Source organism: Cervus canadensis, chromosome 20 (assembly GCF_019320065.1).
Source record: "Cervus canadensis isolate Bull #8, Minnesota chromosome 20, ASM1932006v1, whole genome shotgun sequence".
In the NCBI taxonomy this organism is placed as follows: Eukaryota; Metazoa; Chordata; class Mammalia; order Artiodactyla; family Cervidae; genus Cervus; species Cervus canadensis.
This window is the reverse complement of record NC_057405.1, coordinates 53891575-53912991: the sequence shown is the minus strand read 5'-3', so window position 1 is coordinate 53912991 and position 21417 is coordinate 53891575. Positions and strand designations below refer to the sequence as shown.

The 21417-nt window shown below is 40.8% G+C and overlaps 1 protein-coding gene across 3 annotated transcripts in view; it reads left to right on the top strand.

Moving 5' to 3' along the window:
• The window catches only part of BVES (blood vessel epicardial substance), a 44906-nt gene extending 24323 nt beyond the window's left edge, over positions 1–20583 (top strand). For all 3 annotated transcript variants that reach the window (XM_043439382.1, XM_043439381.1, XM_043439383.1), the window contains exons 7-8: positions 369–510; positions 17898–20583. In XM_043439382.1, the coding sequence (XP_043295317.1) occupies positions 369–510; positions 17898–18022 (267 nt within the window). In that variant the 3' untranslated portion in view covers positions 18023–20583. The remainder of the gene's footprint in view (positions 1–368; positions 511–17897) is intronic.
• The last annotated feature ends 834 nt before the right edge of the window (positions 20584–21417 follow it).

The following is a 21417-nucleotide window of genomic DNA, read 5'->3' as shown; positions in this document are numbered from 1 at the left end:
TTTCCCCACATTTGCTGAGAAAGAAGTTTAAGTGATTACAGAAGAGAACTTGCAAAACATTGTTTCCATAAGTACTGTCCCCCAGGGACTATGAGTATGGGTGTGGGCACTCTTCAAGTTATCTTGTCTAGGCAGTTATCAAATTAGGTTGGTGCTTAGCATTTTGCAGATTAATAAATAGTCCAGTGAGTATATTAAATTTTTATAATGTATTTGCAGTAATAGCTTATAATAAAAAATTATAGCTCCTCTTTATTTGGCACTATGTACCAACAGTTCCTTATTTCAAGGAAAAGTAAATGCTACTTACAGGAAAGCTATGATCTAAGCCCCATAGCGCTCAGAAATCTTAAAACTTTGCTTTACAGAAGATCAAAAAATTGGACCACCAGCTCAGCCTTTGCACTCAGTTGTCCATGCTGGAAATGAGGAACAGCATAGTCAGCTCCAGCGAAGACGAAGACGGCTTACACCAGTTTCTTCGGGGCACCTCCAGCGTATCCTCTCTTCGTAAGTTATCCCCACCCTGGGATTCTGATGGATGTTGCTAGAAAAGGACAAGTGACAACTTTGATCAGAAAAGTAACTTTTGGAGTTGAAATTATTTGACAACCTCAAGGTAACAATAAAAATAATCACTTTTTCTAGCTTTTTTTTTCTATTGCCCATCAGTTAAAATCTAACTCTGGAACTCTTATTTACATTTCAGAAGTTGTCCACTTGTTTTGCCATATACTTTTCTCAAACTATTGAGTGGAATAGTATGAAACAGTCTATACGGCTTTCTGGGCATGGTCTTCTTGTTTTCATGATTTTCGTGGAAACTACACCCAGTGTTTAAAATGGTAGGAAGCAACAGCTGGAGGTTAGTTATACTGCCAGCTGGTTATCTCAATGTAACCACCCAGAGTTAACAGGTGATCAGTTAACAGAACTTTCCCTAAGATGAAGGAGGCCACTCAGCTCCACTGTGAGTCACCTCATTCACACTCCCACCAAAAGGCAAGTTTTTCAAGATTCTGCTATAGCTTAGATTGCTTTAAAACATTTTAAATAGTACTAATGACACAGATGTTGAGGTTAATAAGATGAAACAATTATTTCAAGAGATGCTTAATGTTAATACTTAAAATTATTTTACAATAAGAATTATTCCAATAATGGTGGTGTAAGAATGTTGAACCAATTCATGGGAACTAGCAGACAGGCAGATTCTCTCACTGCATGAACTAAAAACTATTCATCTTTGCAATCATATGTAAAACCGAAGTAACTTTTAAGAACATCCATATACACATTCAACGATCCTAAACATGTATGTAAATGATCTTGTAACTTTGGATGCTTTAGAGAAAATGGATTAAGGATTCTAAGTATTGCACAGTATTGCTGGAATTGACAAGGCCATGTAATTGGTGTAAGTGCCAAAGCAAAGACTAGGCACAGAAATGCATTATGGGCCTAAAGGAGATTTCAGAAATAATACAAATGAGAACCTGGAAATGGCTATATTTTATTCCAAAGTAACTTTTTGAAAGTACAACTGAGGTTGACCAAACTCTGAATCTACTAGCATGTCAGATGTATTATCTGCCTTATTGAAACAGTTTGGTGGTCATTAATAAGCATTTTCCAATGGACCCATCTTAATTACTTGTACAGTGATTTCTAAGAAAGGCCAGCAGAAGGGGAATTACACTGAAATATTGTATGTGATTATTCTTCCTATAGAATGGCTTTTTTTTTGTAGTTTTTATAGTTCTGCAGTATTGCTGAGGAAGCCCTGAGAACAAGCAGTATATGGGATGGCCATTCATTTTCTTAAAATCAGCTTGGTTTTTCTGTAGTGTTTTATTGTATAATCTAAAGCTTTTGGACATTTTGAAAGTGTTAGTTGCTCATTCATGTCCGACTCTTTGTGACCCTATGGACTGTAGCCCACCAGGCTCCTCTGTCCATGGGGATTCTCCAGGCCAGAATACTGGATTGGGTTGCCATTTCCTTCTCCAAGGGATCTTCCCAATCCAGGGATCAAACCTGGTTCTCCTGCACTGCAGGCAAATTTTTTACCATCTGAGCCACCAGGGAAGTCCTTTGGACATTTTAACATTTTAGAAAAGGAAACCTTCTCTAGGGTATGTTGTTAAAACAGAATGAGAACATTTTTTCAAGATTAACATCTGTACTATACTTGCCTCCAGAAGCCTAAATTTCTAGGTATTTTGTGGATAGATCAAACATCTTGTGCATTCAGACCTGGGTCCTTGCTCTAATAATTACTAGTTGTATGACTTGGAATAAATTGCATGACCTTTCTAGTCTGACATGAGCTGTCATATCAGATTGTCAGGGCACAATTCCTGGTCTGTTTCCTTCCCTCTTCCTTGTAGTGAATTGTGAGTTTAATCCAACTGGCTGTTTCTTGCATGGGTAATTGAAACTTCCGCCTCTGAAGAGGCAGGGAGCCCTGGAGGACAGGGTGGTAGCTTTCCTTCTCAGTCCCCTCGTTCAGTGCACTTTGCTGCACTGAAAATGTGTACAGCCTGCTTATGTTGTTCATTTAACTATTAAATATATGTTTTATCCTCAGGTTTATTATACAAGCTCTTACACGTTATGATGTAAAATGCACAGAGCCACATATATGCATAGTTTTGAGTGTGTGCGTGTGTGTGTGTGTGTGTGAACTGCACAGCAAATGGATGTTCATCCCTGCTTCCTTCTAACAGTCCTCATTCTGAGCTTCTCAGCTTCACCTCTGCAGCTTAATGGAAGACATTAGTATTTGGGCACAACACTGATATTAATTATGAATTATTCATCCTATCATGTGATTCATTAAAAATTGGTTAGTTCTTATTTTCTCTTACTTAGGTTTTGTCCCAGAACTACGGAAGGCTGTTTTCGTTTTTCTTTTGCCCAGCCCATCAGTAGGGCATCAACTTATCCAGTTTACATTCCTTGTAAAACAGAGAATACAAAACCAATCCCTTAGGACTACAGCACACTTGGAGCATGCGAGGTCCCCAAAACAAATGCCTAAGCTCTGACTCTTCTGCATTTTTGATGTACACATGGGGGCAGCCAGGGCAGCTGGACTCAGCAACAGTAAGTATCCACTTCATGAATGCTAGTGGAAAGAAGGGAACACATGTTTATTGACAATATCAGTTATTATTTTTTCAGGTACTCTCTAAACATAATCACATTTAATCTTCACTGCAGTCTGCATGGGAGAGAGGTATCTTAGCTCTCACTAGACGACGCAGTGCTAACAGATGGCTCCCCCAACCTCTGGCCACGATAGAGAGGCTGCTTCCTTTCTTTCTCACACGCACATGGGTGCCGCTGGCTCCTCCTCACTCGGGAAGACTGAAGGAGCAGCTGGTGTTTGAGTCACTGCCACTCGCGGCTGATGAAAGACCGTGATGGCAGAATCACAACACGGCTCTTAAAGCTGTTTAATTCTTTGTTGCTTTCCCATTGCTTCATTTGCTTGAGTCCCATGTTTGGAAGTGTGATTGTGAGACAGGGTGTCCAGGATGTGTGAGGATTTAATGCCCTTATGTGGATGTAAGCTTTCTGGTCTCTGCTCCTGGACCAAGGAGCTCATCAAGGTGCCTGTCATCTGTCTTCCCCTCCTTACAGGTTTAGCTCCCTACGTGTAGTATATAAAACACGCATGCAGACTGCCTGTCCTTGGCAGTTCCATCATAAGTGGTGCTGAGCACAGGCATTGTCATGGCAACAGGTGGACATATGATGTTTCTTTGAAAGTTGAGAACTTTATTTTAGTTAATTGGAGTGAAATAACCTATTGTTTGGTTTGTTTCTTAAAAATCCTGAGTCAGTGTAGGTGATCCAGTCTGTTAGAACTCATCTTTGAAAGATTTTGCTAACTTAAACCATGTTTTTCAGAAACTATAGTTAAAATTTATGATTTCTTTAACAGACTATGGAATAGTTAAGAGATATTTCTTCCTGACCAAAAAAGCCTTTTAAAGTATTTTTTTTGTTATTAATGTCAAGGAGGAGCTCTGGACAGTCTACTAATTTCATATGACCTAGGGAAAAGTGAAAATGAAAGTCATTCAGTTGTGTCCACCTCTTTGGGACCCCGTGGACTGCAGTCCATGGAATTCTCCAGGCTGGTATACTGGAGTAGATAGCCGTTCCCTTCTCCAGGGGGTCTTCCCAACCCAGGGATCAAACCTAGGTCTCCCACATTGCAGGTGGATTCTTTACCATCTGAGCCACCATGGAAGCCCGACCTAGGGGTATAGATCTGTGCTAAGCTGAGTTCATTTGCATCTGGTTAGTATTCTCGTCTGCTATGACTAGGCAGCTTATCTGACATGATGGGTTTCCCTCAGCTCTCTTATTTATTTCTTTATCTGGAAATATACAGAAAGCCAATTCCATCTTCTGAGTTTCATGAAATAATCTTCTCAATCCAATTTGTATTTTGTTTCCCCTGTGAACAACTGTAGGCTTACAAACAGGATTATAGGGAGAGGTGGAAAGGCAGCGGGGACCCGGAGATGAGCCTAAGAACTGTTCTCAGACCCACCAGAAGGGCTAGTGAAAAGCAGCGCCCCCACTTTGAAGATGAGTAGAGTGCAGCTTAGGGAGGTTAAATAACCTGGTCAGGACCGCTCGCCAGCCCTGAAACGAAGAAATACTGAATTGGTTCCAAGGTCTTGCTTTGCCTTTACCCTTACAAATACCCATGCATGAGTGTAAACTTGTTTGGGAATATTCAGCCCCTGTTTCAGCCACTGACACATCCTGACCACTGTCATACATGTTCTCATTTCATCTTCACTTACCTTCACAAGGTAAGTGTTGTATTTCCCCCTTCTCATGGCAAAGAATATGCCATTCATCTCCTCTGGGACCTTAGTGCACAAGCTCCTTCTGGTTGGGGGACCATCTCCAGGACCCCAGCCCTCACCAGTCCTTTAAATGGCCTCTCTCCTCACCCAGCATTTTTTCATCTGTAAAATGACTGTAAAAGGATTTTATTGGGTTGTGTACTTTCAGTCTTTAATAAAATTATCAAGTTAATATACAGTTATCAAATAATAAAAAAATTTTTTTCAATGAAAAGAACTGACCCCTTCCAACCTAACCACTCTTTAAGAGCAATCATATTGGAACAATTTTTGTCCAAAATGCTAAGTAGTGTGCTGTTATTTATTGATTTATCCTCCTAACCTTTATCTTCTAACCTAACTTAACTCACTTTTAACTTCCCTTCCTACTTCTGCTCAGTATAAAATATGACTAGTTCTTATCCCTTTATTGTTTACATTTGTAACATTAAATAATACATATAAACCTCCGTTTCTTTTTCTCTCTGAAGCACTTCTAAAGATGATGACATTAGCTTCCCTATAGTTACTTATTCTTTCCCCTTCTACCTTCAAACTCCTGTCTCTTCTTTAACTTTTCAACAATCAAGGTTGAGAACGTATTTCTGTTCCTTCTTTTTTCTTATTTATTTTTTAATTGGAGGAAAACTGCTTTACATTGTGTTGGTTTCTACCGTACAACAAAGCAAATTAGTCAACATTATATATATCTCTCTCTCCTCCCTCTTGAGCCTCCTCTCACCCCATCCCACCCCGCCCCAGGTTATCGGGGAGCACCAGGCTGGGCTCCCTGTGTTCTACAGAAATTTCTCAGCAGCTATCTTATACATGGTAGTGTCCATATGTCGATGCTACTTATTCAATTCATCCCACCCCCCCTTTCCTGCACTGGGTCCACAAGTCCATTCTCCATGTCTGCATCTCCATCCCTCCCCTGCAGATAGGTTCATCAGTACCATTTTTCTAGATTCCATATGAATATGCATTAATACACAATCTTTCTTTCTTTCTTACTTCACCCTGTATAACTCACTCAGGTTCATCCAACTCACTACAACTGACTCAAGTTCGTTCCTTTTTATGGCTGAGTTATATTCCACTGTATGTATGTACCACATCTCCTTTATCCATTCATCTGTCATTGGACATCTAGGTTGCTTTTATGTCCTGGCTATTGTAAATAGTGCTGCAGCAAACATTGGGGTGGGTACATGTGTCTTTTTGAATTGTGGTTTCTCAGGGTTATATGCCCAGTAGCTGGATTGCTCCATCATGTGATAGTTTTATTCCTAGTTTTTTAAGGAATCTCCATACTGTTCCCCCTAGTGGCTGTATCAATTTACATTCCCACCAAAAGTGCAAGAGGGTTCCCTTTTCTCCACACCCTCTCCAGCATTTGTTGTTGTAGACTTTTTGATTATGGCCATTCTAATTGGTGTGAGATGATACCTCATTGTAGTTTTGACTTGCATTTCTCTGATAATGAGCGATATTGAGCATCTTTTTGTGTGTTTATTGTCCATCTGTTGTCTTCGCTGGAGAAATGTCTGTTTAGGTCTTCTGCCCATTTTTTGATTGGGCTGTTTTTCTGATGTTGAGCTACATGAGCTACTTACATGTTTTGGAGATTAATCCGTTGTCAGTTGTTTCCTTTGCAAAAAATTATTTTCTCCCATTCTGAGTGCTGTCTTTTCATCTTGTTTATAGTTGCCTTTGCTGTGCAGAAGCTTTTATGCTTTTTTAATTGGAGGAAAATTGCTTCACAATTTGTGTTGGTTTCTGCTGATTGTTTTTTAATGTGGTAAATTACATGTAACACACAAATAACCATCTTATCCATTTTTTAAATGTATAGTTAAAAGGTATTAAATATGATTATTCTCTCTGCCAATTGCAGTTGGGTCTTCCTTGCTTCATCCATGGCTTGTTTTATTTATTTAAAGCAAACAAATAACATTGACATTACACTTTATTCAGAATTTAATAGTGGGCTATGACTATATTGCTTTCTTTGGGTTCCATTGTCATCATGATTCCTGCTCTGTTCAAAGGAGACTGTTCCTGGTAAGTTCAAATGGATTCTTCTTTTGTAAAAACACATGTAAATAATGCCATGGTAGCTTACTTCCTGCCATGCCTGTCCTTTTTTCCTCTAAAGTTCTTTTTTATGCCTTGCTGTCAGAACCATCTTATTCACCAGATACCCAGTATCTGCTAGTTGCTTTTTGTTTTGGGGGAATCATTTCATTTCTTCTTAAAGTCTGAGTAGTTATTTGGCATTTGAGTCATGCCTTTTCCTAGTGCTTTTTGTTTTCATGGGTATCTCTAGTGACCTCTTTTTCCTTATCCTTACCTTTTTGGTCTCACATCCTCATTCTCCGGGGCCATCAGTTCCATGTCCCTTTTGTCTCCAGCCTTCCTCATGGAGCCTCCCACCCTCCTGCCTTACCCCAAACTGGTGATTCTCTGGCTCTGCTTCACAGCTGCCATCCTTGAACTGCCTTCCCTGTTCCCCTGAGCTTACCCACCAGCTCTGCAATCCTAAAGCTTTCTCTTTAGGGCAGGAGAGGACTCAGGCTGTTCCTTGGCTACTCACACCTGTTGCCCGGGCATCTCAGGGCCCCAACCACCCATCTGAGAAGCCAGGAATTGATCTGAGAACCTCCTCATGAGAGCCACTAACCTCCTCATCCTCCCCATTTGCCATAATTTCTATAATTCTTTGCTGAGTCCCTCAGTGGTCCCTTTAAGGAAATTAGGTCTAAAGGCATACCTACTCTTCAGCATTATCGTTCAGAAAACTTCCATCCAAACTCAGTTTCTACAATCTGAAATAATCTTATGACCTCAATGAAAAACACATTTTTCAAATTTAACAAAGTCTTATAATATACATAAGGCAAAGGCATAAAGGGGATGATAATCCTTTTCTAGCAAAAAAGCCATTACATTTTCCCCCATTCTCATACATCAAAAAATGTATAATCTAATTAAAATTCTAAACCCCTGTAAGGTTTTTAATTACTTGTTAAAGCAGTTGGCCAGATGGTTAAACATAATAAAAGAACACTTTGAAAGGAATGAAGAAAATGTCATCAAAGTTAACAAAGGAAAGGGGAAAAACATCTTACCACAATTAAACTGGAGAGTTTATAAAAGTGTCACTCCTTGTTAAAATTTCTGAAGCAGAGAGAGAAGTCGCTTGACAAACTTCATACCATGGTCCTTTGCTTACTTAAAGATCAAACTTGAGGTCACTTACTCATTCTCTGGAACAAGTGTGACCTTCACTCTGGATTTAATAAGAACAACTATGGCTGTTTACCTTCTCCTGCAAGGAGAAGCCCTCAGGCCCTCGTGTAATCAGAAGCACACCAAAATAGAAATAAGCTCAATAAGGATAGAGTTCTGTCAAAGGGCATTTCTCCTAATTTTTTTAGCACTTATAGCAGAGTTTGGATGGATGGTTATGTAAGATCCCCTGGGTCTGTGTATAAAAAGGCTTCCTGTGTTTAATTCGGGACTTCAAGGTACAAGGCCCGGCAGGGCACCCTGGGCCCATCCTGGGTGGAGGCGCCTGGCCGGTTTGCCCCTGCCGGCAACAACCCTCAAGGACACAAAGTGTGTCTTCCTTGCCAGCTCCTTTTCTTTTCAGCTAGGATCCAGCACAAGCTGCGGTCTAAACAGGTGTGCTGAGAAGAGACTCTGCTCCCTGGATCCAGAGCTGCCTGTGGGTGTCTTCCTGTGGTCTGGCCTGAGTAGAGGTGTCCACTGTTTGGTTCAGAGCTATTCCTCCAAGTCTGTCTGCTGCATTTGCTCAGAGCCCGTGTTTTTTAGTTTTACTCTCTAACCCATAGGACGGCTACCTGGTGCTCCCATTCTCTTTCCCACCTAACACACCGAACTGGCATACAGCTCAGAGTCCATTCTGCTCTGCTGGCTGTGTGTTCTCCAGGTCTTGCTATCTATGGAAGCAAGTATATGCCTTCTTGGCAGAATTTTCTCTTTTTGCTATGTGGTACAATGTGAAACATCCCCCAAGCAAAAGTAACTCTTGATGTAGCTATTTAACAAGTTCACACCTGATAAGTCTGGATTGAAGTTTAGTCTGAGATATTTGTTTTATTTACTTTTAGTATAAATTATGTTAATTGGCAGCCAGGGCCAGTTGGATGATATTGATAGCTAAAAGCCAAAAATAATGCTAGTTATCTCTTCTTGATTATAATACATATCAAAGATACAGTTAACCACTTCTGTCTCTCAACTGTAGAAGTGGCTTTAAAAGAAGGATAAAAATCAGTTTCCTAAAAAATTTATGGAGATGGAATTATTTGCCCCTCCAGAATTTGGAATAAGTGAAAAGTGAAGCATTATGCAGAGGTCATGAAGTTCATAGTCCTGTCCTCAAGAGGCAGAAGGAATTTGAAAATGCACTTGGCTAAAGATAAGCTCAATTTCTCCCTCTGTTCTCTCCTCATGCTCTCACACTTAAGGGAGGTATTGGGCCTTCTGGGCAAAGTTCTGATGATGCATCAGTGCACAAGTTTAGTAAAAAAAACTGGGCAAGCTTGTAGAAAGAATTATTATTAATGTTCCATTTTTGAAATATAACTAGTCCCCTTGAAGCAGGATATTCTTTCGTTGTTGTTGTTGACAGTCCAAATTGGGTTTTGATTAGTGGACAAAAATGATTTCTGGCAGCATGGTGATGGCCTCGGAGTCTTTGCACTGAACCAGTGGTTCTGCAGAGGGCACAGAACCCCAGGTCAGGGTCAGTGAGCTCCTCCTCCAGGAAGCTCCTGGCTGTGACCATGGCCAGTTCCCAGGTAGAGCCAGATGAATGTCGTCCTTGGCTCTGAGTGGTACAGAAGCCGGGCCACCTGAGGTTGAGACAGAGTGGGCTCTCTCTGAGACTCCGATGCCCTCGGGGGTCAGACAGCCTGCTGGCTCTGGCGGCTCTAAATCAGACTTCATTCCTGTCACCTTCCAGCGCATCGGTCTGCTCGATGGAGAAAACAGCAGCAGGCACCGTGGTGGGAACTGGGATGAGGGGACTTGTGGGGTCCAAGGCACCGCGGAGCCTGAGTTTACTCTTCTCCGTGTGGGGAAAAAAAATCATTAGCTGTCAGTCTTGCTGGGCTGCCAGCGTCTCCTGCTTTACCCTGGCCAGTTCTGTTTCTCACTGGTTCCCTCTCTGGTGGGAACGGGGTTCATCCGCACCATCTCCCAGCTATTCTTCTTTCTTAGATGTCCAGGCTGTCTCTGCTTTAGCCTCAGAGTATAAAATAGAAATACTGATATGGCATGAATTGCTTCTCTGATACACAATGGAGTTTCTGAGAAGTAAGATAGAGGCAGAAACTAGGTTTGCTTTGCTTTTATTTCCCTAACATTTAACCTCGCCTCTTGCACAGTGTGGTCCCCTCGGGGATTCTCTAGGCCGACTGGATGAAAACTCTGTAGCAGGTGACAGGACTGATGCGCCTCGCTGATGCTGACTTGGAGGGACGGTACTCCCGCCTGGGCTGTAAGGACTGTCGTCATCAGTGATGTGAAAGTGATTTCCCTCAAGGCACGTAGTAGAGAAGGCAGTGATAACAGCCACTTTTTGCAGTGAGGTGTTGCTGTGAACTGAGACCTGCAGGCATTTGAGGGCCACTGGTGGTGCCCCGCTGGCAGGACTTGGACTTGACCCATCAGTTCCAGGTGTGGTTGTGTGGGGTCCCCATGTCCTCGGGGAAGGCCCCATGCAGAGTTTTGGAGAGGGATTTTTCTCATGTACTAAGTAGTTGTCAAGGACCTAACTACATGTGGTACTTCAGAGAGGCTGCAGGAGAGAAAAGGCTGTGATGACAGCCCACAAGACGCCTGTTTTCCAGTAAGGTGGGGATGCAAGTACTTGTCTTTCAGCGGAAAACAGAATCTCCCCAGACAGGGAATTAGGGAAGACTACAAATGAAGGAGGTAGGGCTTTGAGGCTCACCTTGCGGAGTGGAGAAGAATTTGGTGGGTAGAGCGGAGAGTGGAGTAGCCAGTTCACGAGGAGAGAAAAGCAAGAGGAGAAGAGGAAAACACTGGACTGGACTTGGGGCACTGTGAGTTTGCCAGAGCTTGGCCAGAAGGGAAGGGGGCCCCTGGGTGTCACCCCAGGACTGGAAGGAACTCTTGCTTTACTGTTTAATGTTACATCCTAAGATTACAGCTCTTCCTTTCTTGGGCACAGAATAAAGTCTTTCACAGGATGGTGGTAAAGAATCTGCCTGCCAATGCAGGAGACAAGAGAGATGTGGGTTCAATCCCTGGGGCGGGAAGATTCCCTGGAGTAGGGCATAGCAACCCTCTCCAGCATTCTTGACTGAGCACGCATCAATGAAAAAAAAAATGCTCCCTGTCGTATCAGTAAACAAAAGATATTGCAGTCTTCAAGTCATCTCACTACAGCCACCCTGATGGTGAGCCCTGAGGGGACTCAAGATTCAAACAGGAGGCCTGCTGTGTAGCAGTCAACCACTGGAGCCACCCTGATCACACACCCTGAGGAGACTCGGGATGAAAAAGCAGAGGACGCTGGCCCCAGACAGCTGAGGTGCCCGTCAAAGTGCAAGCTCTCGCATCTTCTCATACATAGAAAAGTGCTAAATTACTTGAGATGTCTGGTTTTCTTTAACAGTAATCTTTTGATATTCTGAATACCTGGTCTTTGTTGCAAAAAATCCTATATATCCAAGCCCCTCCCTTCCCTCTTGGGACCAGTCTCTCAGAGATATCTGAGAGAGTATGTGCTGGGCTTAAGTCCTCAGTTTTCTCTGCCAGATAAAACAGTTCTCAACTTTTAGTTGTGCATTTCTTTTCAATTGACAATAGAGAAGCTAAACGTTCTCCCAGAGTTTCTCTAGGTCATTTCTACTTGTATTGGTTCCTCTCTTCATTCTCTCTCAACAGAAAAAGGCAGTGATTGGTGAGGTAGCTAAAGGGGCAGATAACATTTTTGGCCCCAACGTGGATAACTACTTCAGGTTACTATAGAACCTGTAGTCCCATGCCTTTGGTTTGATAGTTCTATACGTTTAGTTCTCTAGTTTGATAGATGGGCTTAAAATCTACAGACCAATTCTCCCCGCTTCCCCAGCCAAAATGCACTGGGCATGTTCGTGTTACATATATCATATGTCTTCGTACGTCTGGATGCTCTGCATAATTGATTTGGCATAATGCTCTTAGCCATGCCATTTTGCTTGTTCTGAGGGTTTATCTGATTGCAGATACTCAGCCTAAGTTAATATTTCATGAGATTCAATCATAACTTGAGGCTACAAATATGATGGAAGTCATGGCTATTGTTTTTCTTAAAAAAATAATAGACAATTTTGCTGCACTGTTACATTGAGCAACACAAAATGCTATTTGAGCACGTCTCATTTCTTTTATTTGCTATGCCTATGAGCGATGATGAATTTTAACAAGTTTTCTAATGATTTAGGCCATTGCTCTCCTAAGGCCATATTATTAAGTCATTTTACTGACTTATATTTACAAAGGGATTATGATATCCTAGGCACAGATATAAGAATTTAACAAGTTTGAGTCATGTAATCCTCTTAACAACCATATGAAATAGATGCCACTATTATGACTTCTGTTTTACGGATAGAGAAATTGGGGCACAGAGAAGTGAAGTACCCTGCCCAAGGTCACACAGATAGATTACATTGCCATTTGAATAATTCAAATGCAAGTTCCAGGTTATGTTTGGTATGTCTTCTGTAACCTGTGTGAAAAAGGATAAAAAGAATATGTCTGAGAGATTTTCCCATGCTGTGCTCAGAGGCAGAATTGTGTTCCTAGACTATTTTAATAGAAGCTAATTTTCTACCAGTTACATCAGTAGTTGTCTCCCCGTAAACTCAGTATTTTAACTAACTGCAAATGTTTGAAAGTGAACAATTTCCATTTATATATGACAAACACACTAGCTCTGCCCAAGTCCAGCTCCGCACTGTATAATTATGATCTTTTATGTTGAAAGATGTAGCTGTGGATCATGGCATCTTCCAAGATGGCCATGACTATATAGTTAATAATAAATGACAGTTACTGTGTATAACTTTTTGCTTCCCCTTGTCCCCCTGAAAAAAAACTCAGCCATAAAAAAGAATGAAATGTTGCTATTTGCAACATCATGAGTAGACTTGAAAGGTATTATGCTGAAGTGAAGTAAGTCACACAGAGAAAGACAAATACTGTATGATATCACTTCTGTATGGAATCTAAAAAAATACAGTGGACTAGTAAATATAACAAAAAAGAAACAGACTTATAGAAAACAAACTAGTGGTTACTAGTGGGGCGAGGGAAGGGGGAGGGACAATATAGAGATAGGGAATTAAGAGGTACAAACTACTATGTATAAATAAATTAAAAAGATATATTGTATAACACAGGAATATAGCTAATATTTTATAATAACTATAAGTGGAATATAACCTTTAAAATTGTAAATCACTCTATTGTACACTTGTAACTTATAGTATTGTACATCAACTATACTTCAATAAAATTAACAAAAAAATGTTAATGTTTATGTAATGGTGTTATATGAATCTCTAACTGGAAAACAGTGATAAATGTTATATATGCCAAAGAGACTTAAGTGAAAATAATTTATATGTAAATGAATCCTTCTTTGATGATATTGATGTTCTAACAATGGCGACTGATTCTGAAGCTGATGGAAGGAACACACAGGGTCTCCAAAAGTCACTTTCCCAAGTATCTTTATCCTGATCTCAAAATTCGATCTAAAATAAGCAATGTACACTTTTTATCCAAGTGAATAAAGTTGAAATAAATAAATATATATATATATCTTGAAAAAAAAATGACAGCAACATTTTCTATGTGCCCAGCACTGTGCCAAGCACATTCCATGATTATTTTGTTTAATCCCCTGAACCACCCCATGAGGCAGGTCCTGTGAAAGTCTCCTTTCCACAAAGATGGAAACAGGCCTAGAGAGGTTTGATAATGGAGGACAGGTCACACAGCTAGGAAGCAGCATGGCAGGGATCTGAACCTTGGAAGTGTTTCCTGAGCCTCTGGTCTTGGCCACTGTGCTCTGCACCCCCACCCCTGTGTGTGGAGTACACAGCTGCTTCTGGCTAGGGATTAAGAGCTGATCCTGATAAATTTCTTATTGACTTTTTGTGTCTTCATAAGAGCCCACTACTGTTCTTTGCTGTAGAGCAAGTATTTGAAGAGTCAGACTTCTCCCATTGTTCCTCCTTCATCAACCTTACACTTAGCCTGAGTTCAGCATTTGCTGATATATTGATTGCTAACTGACCTCGCACTGCTGGAGGGCAGAGCAAGAATATGGCACAAGCCCGGGTGGGGCCGAGGGAGACCCTCATGAGCCTGACACAGAACGCGGGAACTATACAGGAGGGAGTTTGTGTGTGCTATAATAGTAGGCACCTTGAGAAGCCTAGGCACTCATTTATAATAACTTCTACTCTTACTTTTAGACAGTGTTTTTTCCTCCATCAAGCATGGTGTCCATTATAATAGATGCTCAATTAGCATTTGGTGAATGCATGAATGAATGAAGGACAGACAGAATGAATGGGTTGTTTATTTGGTTTCTTTGATATAAGGGCCTTTGCTGCTTTTCTGGGTTATATTTGCTTCATCCAGCTCTTCCTTCCTGCATGCCTGGATTCTCCTCCTTGCCACCTCCTTCTCTCTCTCCCTCTCCCCTGTAAGTCCAGGGAGTGACTGGACAGTTGGTGGCAAGAGATATTCTTTTGGGTGATGTTCCAGATGGTGGAGGTGCTATAGTTTCAGAGTAGAACCATTCCTTAGGGAAAGTAGGAGTTAACTCTGCCTTCAAGGGACTAAAATTACCATCTATGATATTAATGTAGGAATGTGCATTCTGAGTCCTAAGCAGACTTTGGGGCAAATCACTGGGAACTGCATGTGTTTGAGAAGCTCATACCATCCACACACCTGCAGTGACATCCTCTCTACATCTGTTCTCAAGAACTAACAATGGCTTCTTGACTTTGCTGCCTTGCAGAACATTGGTCTATAAGACATCTGGTCCATGCTAAGGTCCTTGATGTTTACAGGACCATGTAGTGCTGTCTAAAATGACCAAAAGGCATTTGGTCCATGCCAAAAGGTCCTTGATACTTGGTCATATTTGGTCCTTTCAGAAATATCCATGGAGACATTTGGTCCATGTCAAAAGGTCCCTGATATTTGGTCTTGCCAAAAATGATTTGGCATGCACAGAAATCAGAGAAGAAGTAAAAGGGATCCAAATTGGAAAAGAAGAACTAAAGCTGTGACTGTCTGCTGATAACATGATACTATACATAGAAAATCCTAAAGATGCTACCAGAAAACAATACTAGAGCTCATCAATGAATTCGGTAAAGTTGTAGGATACAAAATTAATACACAGAAATCTGTTGCATTTTTATACACTAAAAAATAAAGATCAGAATGAGAAATTAAGAAAACAATCTCATTTATCATCACATCAAAAAGAATGAAATACCTAGGAATAAACTTACCCAAGAAGATGAAAGACCTGTACTCTGAAAACTATTAAGACATTAATGAAAGAAATTGAAGATGACATAAACGGATAGAAAGATATACTGTGTTCTTGGATTAGAAGAATCAATATTGTTAAAATGACTATACTACCCAAGGCAATCTACGGATTCAATGCAATTCCCATCAAAATACCAATGGCATTTTTCACAGAACTAGAACAAAGAATTTTATGAAAACACAAAAGAACCCAAGAAGGCAAAGCAAACTTAAAAATGGAGCTGAAGGAATTAGTCTCTCTGACTTCACACTATGTTACAAAGCTACAGTAATTAAAACAGTGTTGTACTGCTGCACACATACACACAAAAACAGAAATATACATCAATAGAAGAGGGTAGGAAACCCAGAAATAAACCCATTAATCTATGACAAAGGAGGCAAAACTATACAATGGAAAAGAGACCGTTTCTTCAATAAGTGGTGCTGGGAAAACTAGACAGCTACATGTAAAAGAATGAAATTAGAACATTCTATAACATGTAAAATAAACTCAAAATGGATTAAAGACCTAAATTTAAGAATGAATACTATAAAACTCCCAGAGGAAAACATCACAGGACACACTTTGAAACAAATCACAGCAATATATTTTTTAATCCATCTGCTCCAGAGAACAAAATAAACAACAGAGACCTAATTAAACTTAAAAGCTTTTGCACAGCAAAGGAAGCTATAAACAAAATGAAAAGACAAACTAGAGAATAGGAGAAAATATCTGCAAATGGTGCAACCAACAAGGGATTAATCTCTAAAACATATAAACAGCTCATGCAGCTCACTATTAAACAAATAACTTTAAAAATGGGCAGAAGATTTCAACAGACACTTCTCCAAAGAAGACATGCAGACGGCCAAAAGCCACATGAAAAGATGCTCAATATCACTAATTATCAGACAAATGAAATCAGAACTATGAAGTATCATCTCATACCAGTCAGAATGGCCATGATCAAAAAGTCTACAAATAATAAATGCCGGAAAGAGTGTGGAGAACAGGGAACCCTAATACACTGTTGGTGGGGATGTAAATTGGTGCAGTCACTATGGAAATCAGTATATAGTTTCCTTAAACTGAAAACAGAGCTACTATATGATGCTGCAATTTCACTTTTGGGTATATTATCCAAAGAATACCATAATTCAAAAAGATACATACACCCCAGTATTCACTGCATCACTATTCACAATAGCCAAGATGAGGAAGCAATGAAATGTCCATCAACAGAGGAATGGATAAAGAACATGTGGCACATATATACAACAGAATGTTACTCAGCCATAAAAAAGAATGAATGAATGCCATTTGCTGGGCTTCCCAGGTGGCACTAGTGGTAAAGAGCCCACCTGTCAATGCAGGAAATGTAAGAGACGCGGGTTTAATCCCTGGGTCTGGAAGAGGGCATGGCAACCCATCCCAGTGTTCTCGCCTGGAGAATCCCCATGGACAGAGAAGCCTGGTGGGCTATAGCCCATAGGGTTGCAAAGAGTTAGACAAGACTGACGCGACTTAGCACACACACACACAGCAACATGGAGGGACCTAGAGATTTTCATACTAAGTGAAGTAAACCAAATATCATATCATAGCATGTGTGAAGTCTAAAAAAAAAAAAAGATATAAATAAACTTACTTACAAAGCAGAAACAGACTCACAGACTTTGAAAACAAACTTATGATTACCAAAGGGGAAAGGTGGGGGGAGGAGGGATAAATGTAGTTTGGGATTAACACATACACACTTGAGTTCAGTGGCTTCAGTCATGTCCGGCTCTTTGCAACCCTTTGGACTGTAGCCCACCAGCCTCCTCTGTTTGTGGGATGTTTCAGGTAAGAATACTGGAGTGGGTTGCCACTTCCTGTTCCAGGGGATCTTCCCAACTCAGGGATCAAACCTGCCTCTCCTGCATTTCAGGCAGATTTTTACTTGCTGAGCCATCAAAGAAACCTCTACGTGTACACACTACTACATATAAAATAATCAACAAGGACTACTGTATAGCACAGGGAACTTTACTCAATATTCTGTAATAACTTATATGGGAAAAGAATTTGAAATAGGGTAGATGTATGTATAACTGAATCACTTCATTGTACACCTGAAATATAGCATTGTAAATCAACTATACTCCAATGTAAAATAAAAATTCAATTTAGTGTTGATGTATGGCAGAAACCAACACAACACTGTGGAACAATTATTCCCCAATTAAAAATAAATAAAATTTAAAAAATTAAATTTAAAAAAAAGATGCAGTATTAGGGACACTGCATTCCTGGTGCCAGCTATAGCTTCCCAGAGTTTTATTTTCCAGTTGGAGCTTTTCACTGATACATCATGCCAGCATCGGGGCAGGCTGTACATTAAGTGGTTTTCTTTTCCGTGTCTTTGACAGATGTGCCATCCCCACACCAGCGAGCCTCGGCCAGGATGAAACCAATAGAAGAAGGGGTGGAAGATGACGACGAGGTCTTTGAACCTGCATCTTCAAATACATTTAAAGTTCGTCAGTGGCCTTGATCCCAAGAGAGGATTCAAGTTACCAAGAGGGAAACGGTCTTGGAGAGATCCTGAAAAATACCAGCACTTTTTCACGGCTTTTAGATTTTTTTCTGCTTTCATACACCCAGTTTGGTAGAGTCTGAGGGTAGGAAAGTGGGAGAGATTCAAAAATGGGAAGGTTACCTTCTCTTTTTACTGGTCAGCTTTTAGTTTCACTGAGCCTTCTGACTAAAACGTGTGCTATTTTTGAGAGAGATATTTTCACAGTGTTTTCTAGATATATTATCACTTAAATTAAAAAAAAATCTTAGTGCTTTGTCATTTCAAATGCCTTCACTTATCTTCCAAGTTGTTGTTCGCTTTCATCAGACAGTTTATCCTCTGCTGTGGCAATGGGGTTGTCCATTTGATTGAGGTGGAGGGAATGTTTAAAAAAAAAAAAAAAAGGCAGGGAATCTCAGGCTTGGCTCAATGACTTTTCTGGCTGGAAAATTTTAAAGAAAGATGTGATGTGACTCATGTATATTTTTTCTCTCAGGCCAGATACATCATTCTATTAGAATGTCTCACCTTTGTGGACACTATGGATAGGTTGATAATGGACAAAGCTTGTCAGACTTGACTCACATTACCCTGATATTACACTGTTTGGAAGTTGGGATGCACCCTGGAAGGTGACAGCGGAACAGTTCTGAGCTCAGGGTCACCCTTTGGCTAAACCCGCCCAGCTGTGACGTGGAGCCATCTCGCCCCATGCTCTGCTGCAGGAAGCACATGACTGGGGGACAGGAGGACTGCAGAGTCAAGTGCTCAAAGAAGCGTCCCAGAGTGACGAGGCTGACAGAGCCACCGTACTCTCTGGCTACTGCTCTGACGTTCAGATGGTTCCTCCAGGGGCACAGATGGCTCCTTACTGTGTGTGTCAGATACCAGATGCCAGGGCTGCAAATGGAGACACAGCTGTGAGGCAGACGGTCCGCCACAAGCTCTCCCGTGATCACCCAACCTAGAGAGTGCTCCAAGGACCTTGATTCTAGATCTCTCTTCTCCACCAGTTGTGATTCCAGACACGGTGGTAACTTGGGAAATTTGCTTAAATCATCAAGCGAGTCGGTGTGACTGTGGCCCTTCACCAGGCCACCCATTTGAGGGAAGCCCCCCTGAACGGCTGTGCTCCATCATGCCCCACTAACTTCATCTTGTGTACTCCACCTCTGAGTTAGACCCATTATGTTAAATAACAAGAAAAGTCACATATGAAATTATTTTCAGGTGAGCTGAGCCAAAAGCATCTTTTGCCAAGAGGTGATTTCTATGAGAGAAGATTTAAAACTCAACTACCCCAGGGTCACTTCATTTTCCTAAACTCATTTTTTAAAGCCAGCTATTTTAGTAATTTCACTTGAGTCAAATTTACTTGCTTGATCACTCACTGAGAAAAATTCCACAGACTGGGTATCCAGCTCCTAACACATTCATCAAATGAATAGCTTGTTAACCTCACCATAGAAAGGCTGATTTCACTTTCTGCTGTAGTGGTCTCTTCTGTTTGCTACATTAAGATTTTATTTTGGGGAAGTGAAACAAAGGTGAGTGAATGACTTTACCTTGACTTTAAGACTTAAGATATAGCAGGTTGAACTTTCTCTCAGTGCCTGAATCAAGTGTATGAAGTAACGGTGTTAATGCCACTTTAACTATTGAAGTGACGCTATGTAGGCCTTTGAGTTTATACATGCCTAGGACTAATTTATAAAATCATTCAACAGAGTAATTAGATATTACATCCTTGTCTAAGTAGAAAGCAATTTTAGATTCTACAAAAGCCATGTTTGTAACATTCTGTGAGTCCACAGAACCTTGAGACTTTCTTACCCTGACCCATTTTCAGACGTGTCTCACTTAGTCACCCTTAGACAGCAGAGGGGAGCATCTCTAACGATCAACCTGGATGTGTTTAGAGGTGAGTCTCAGTCGTGCTGGAAAAGCACACTGTTTAAAAGCACACTGCTAAAATTAGGTGATATAAAGTCATCTACTTTTTTAATGTGTTTGTGTGTGTCACTGCCATCGATAATGAAGGTTATAATCTCAAGATTAGGAATCTTCAAAGAGCCACTTATCTTGAATAGGAAACATAAAACTATCTGTAAATAATCCCTCTAAGGATGACAGTGAAGGAGCCAAAGCCATTGAGTAGTCCTCCCATTAGACTTGATAGCAAAGAAGCAGATAAGAAAACATAAAAGATCTCCTATAGATGATTTGTATAGATTCATGGACGCAAGTGTATCTTTGTATAACATGTAGATAAAAAAAAAAAAAAACACACATTTGTTGCCAAAGCGACCAATAAAATGCTTCCTGTGTTTTTTGGCCTTCACTTAGCTGTGTGAGCAAGGTCCAGAAAATGGCCTATAAAAATTACTCTATTTATCACCCCAAATCCACTGTTGAAATGTAACATCAAGTTCCTTGTATGAAGCTGGAGTCAACATTTATACCAGAATATATGGCATTTATAATATTCTGCAAGCTCTCATAAATGTTGTGTTTATAAAATAACAGCACAAACCCTATGATGTTTATAGATTTAAATTAGTAATAATGGGTGCTATACAATTATTTTTCAGTTACCTCCTTGGCTCCCTGGGATCTTTTCTGTTTCTCCCTGTGGTTCATTTCACTTTAATCATTTTGTACCTTTGTGCTTTGCTGCCAACAGTGTGCTGTGCCCACTGGGAGACACCACCTTCTGCGCATCTGGTTCTCCTTCCACACGCCTGAAGCTTTTCCGATTTTGTAACTTGGAGCTGCCGATTCTTGCTCCCCAGGTCCTATCATGTGGCCTCAAAGGCAGAGTCACTTAAATGCTGGAAAAAATATTTAGTAGAGAAAGTTACGTAACTACACTCTTAGCCCTGTCCGTGGTGCACCCAGCTGATGACCTTGCCCTCTGGTGAGGATATAATGCTAGTGTGTGTGGCATCCAGCCGAGCCCTTGGGCCTGCTGGTTGGTCCAGACCCTGGGGTGCAGCTCCAAGGATTCAGTTACTATTTTTAAAATCCATTTTCCTGGTCATTTGTAAAGCTGCTCTGCAGAAACCGTGGATTCTGCCACGTTTCCCCTCCCTTCCCTCTTTCCTAAGCTGGTTTCACAACCTTTTTCTAATTATGCCCAACTAGAGTGATTAGAAATTCCCACCCACTCAATTCCAATTCCCTGGGATGTGACGGGATAGGACTGTGCCGGGAGCTCAAGGTTGTTTCACACTCACGACACATCTCACTGACACTCTGATCATTACAGGACCCCCATGACATATTGTAGGGCAAGTTTAAGAAACTCACTTTAAGCACTATTTACAGATTTTACCAATATACTTACAACCTAGTTTTAAAGTATCTGAGAA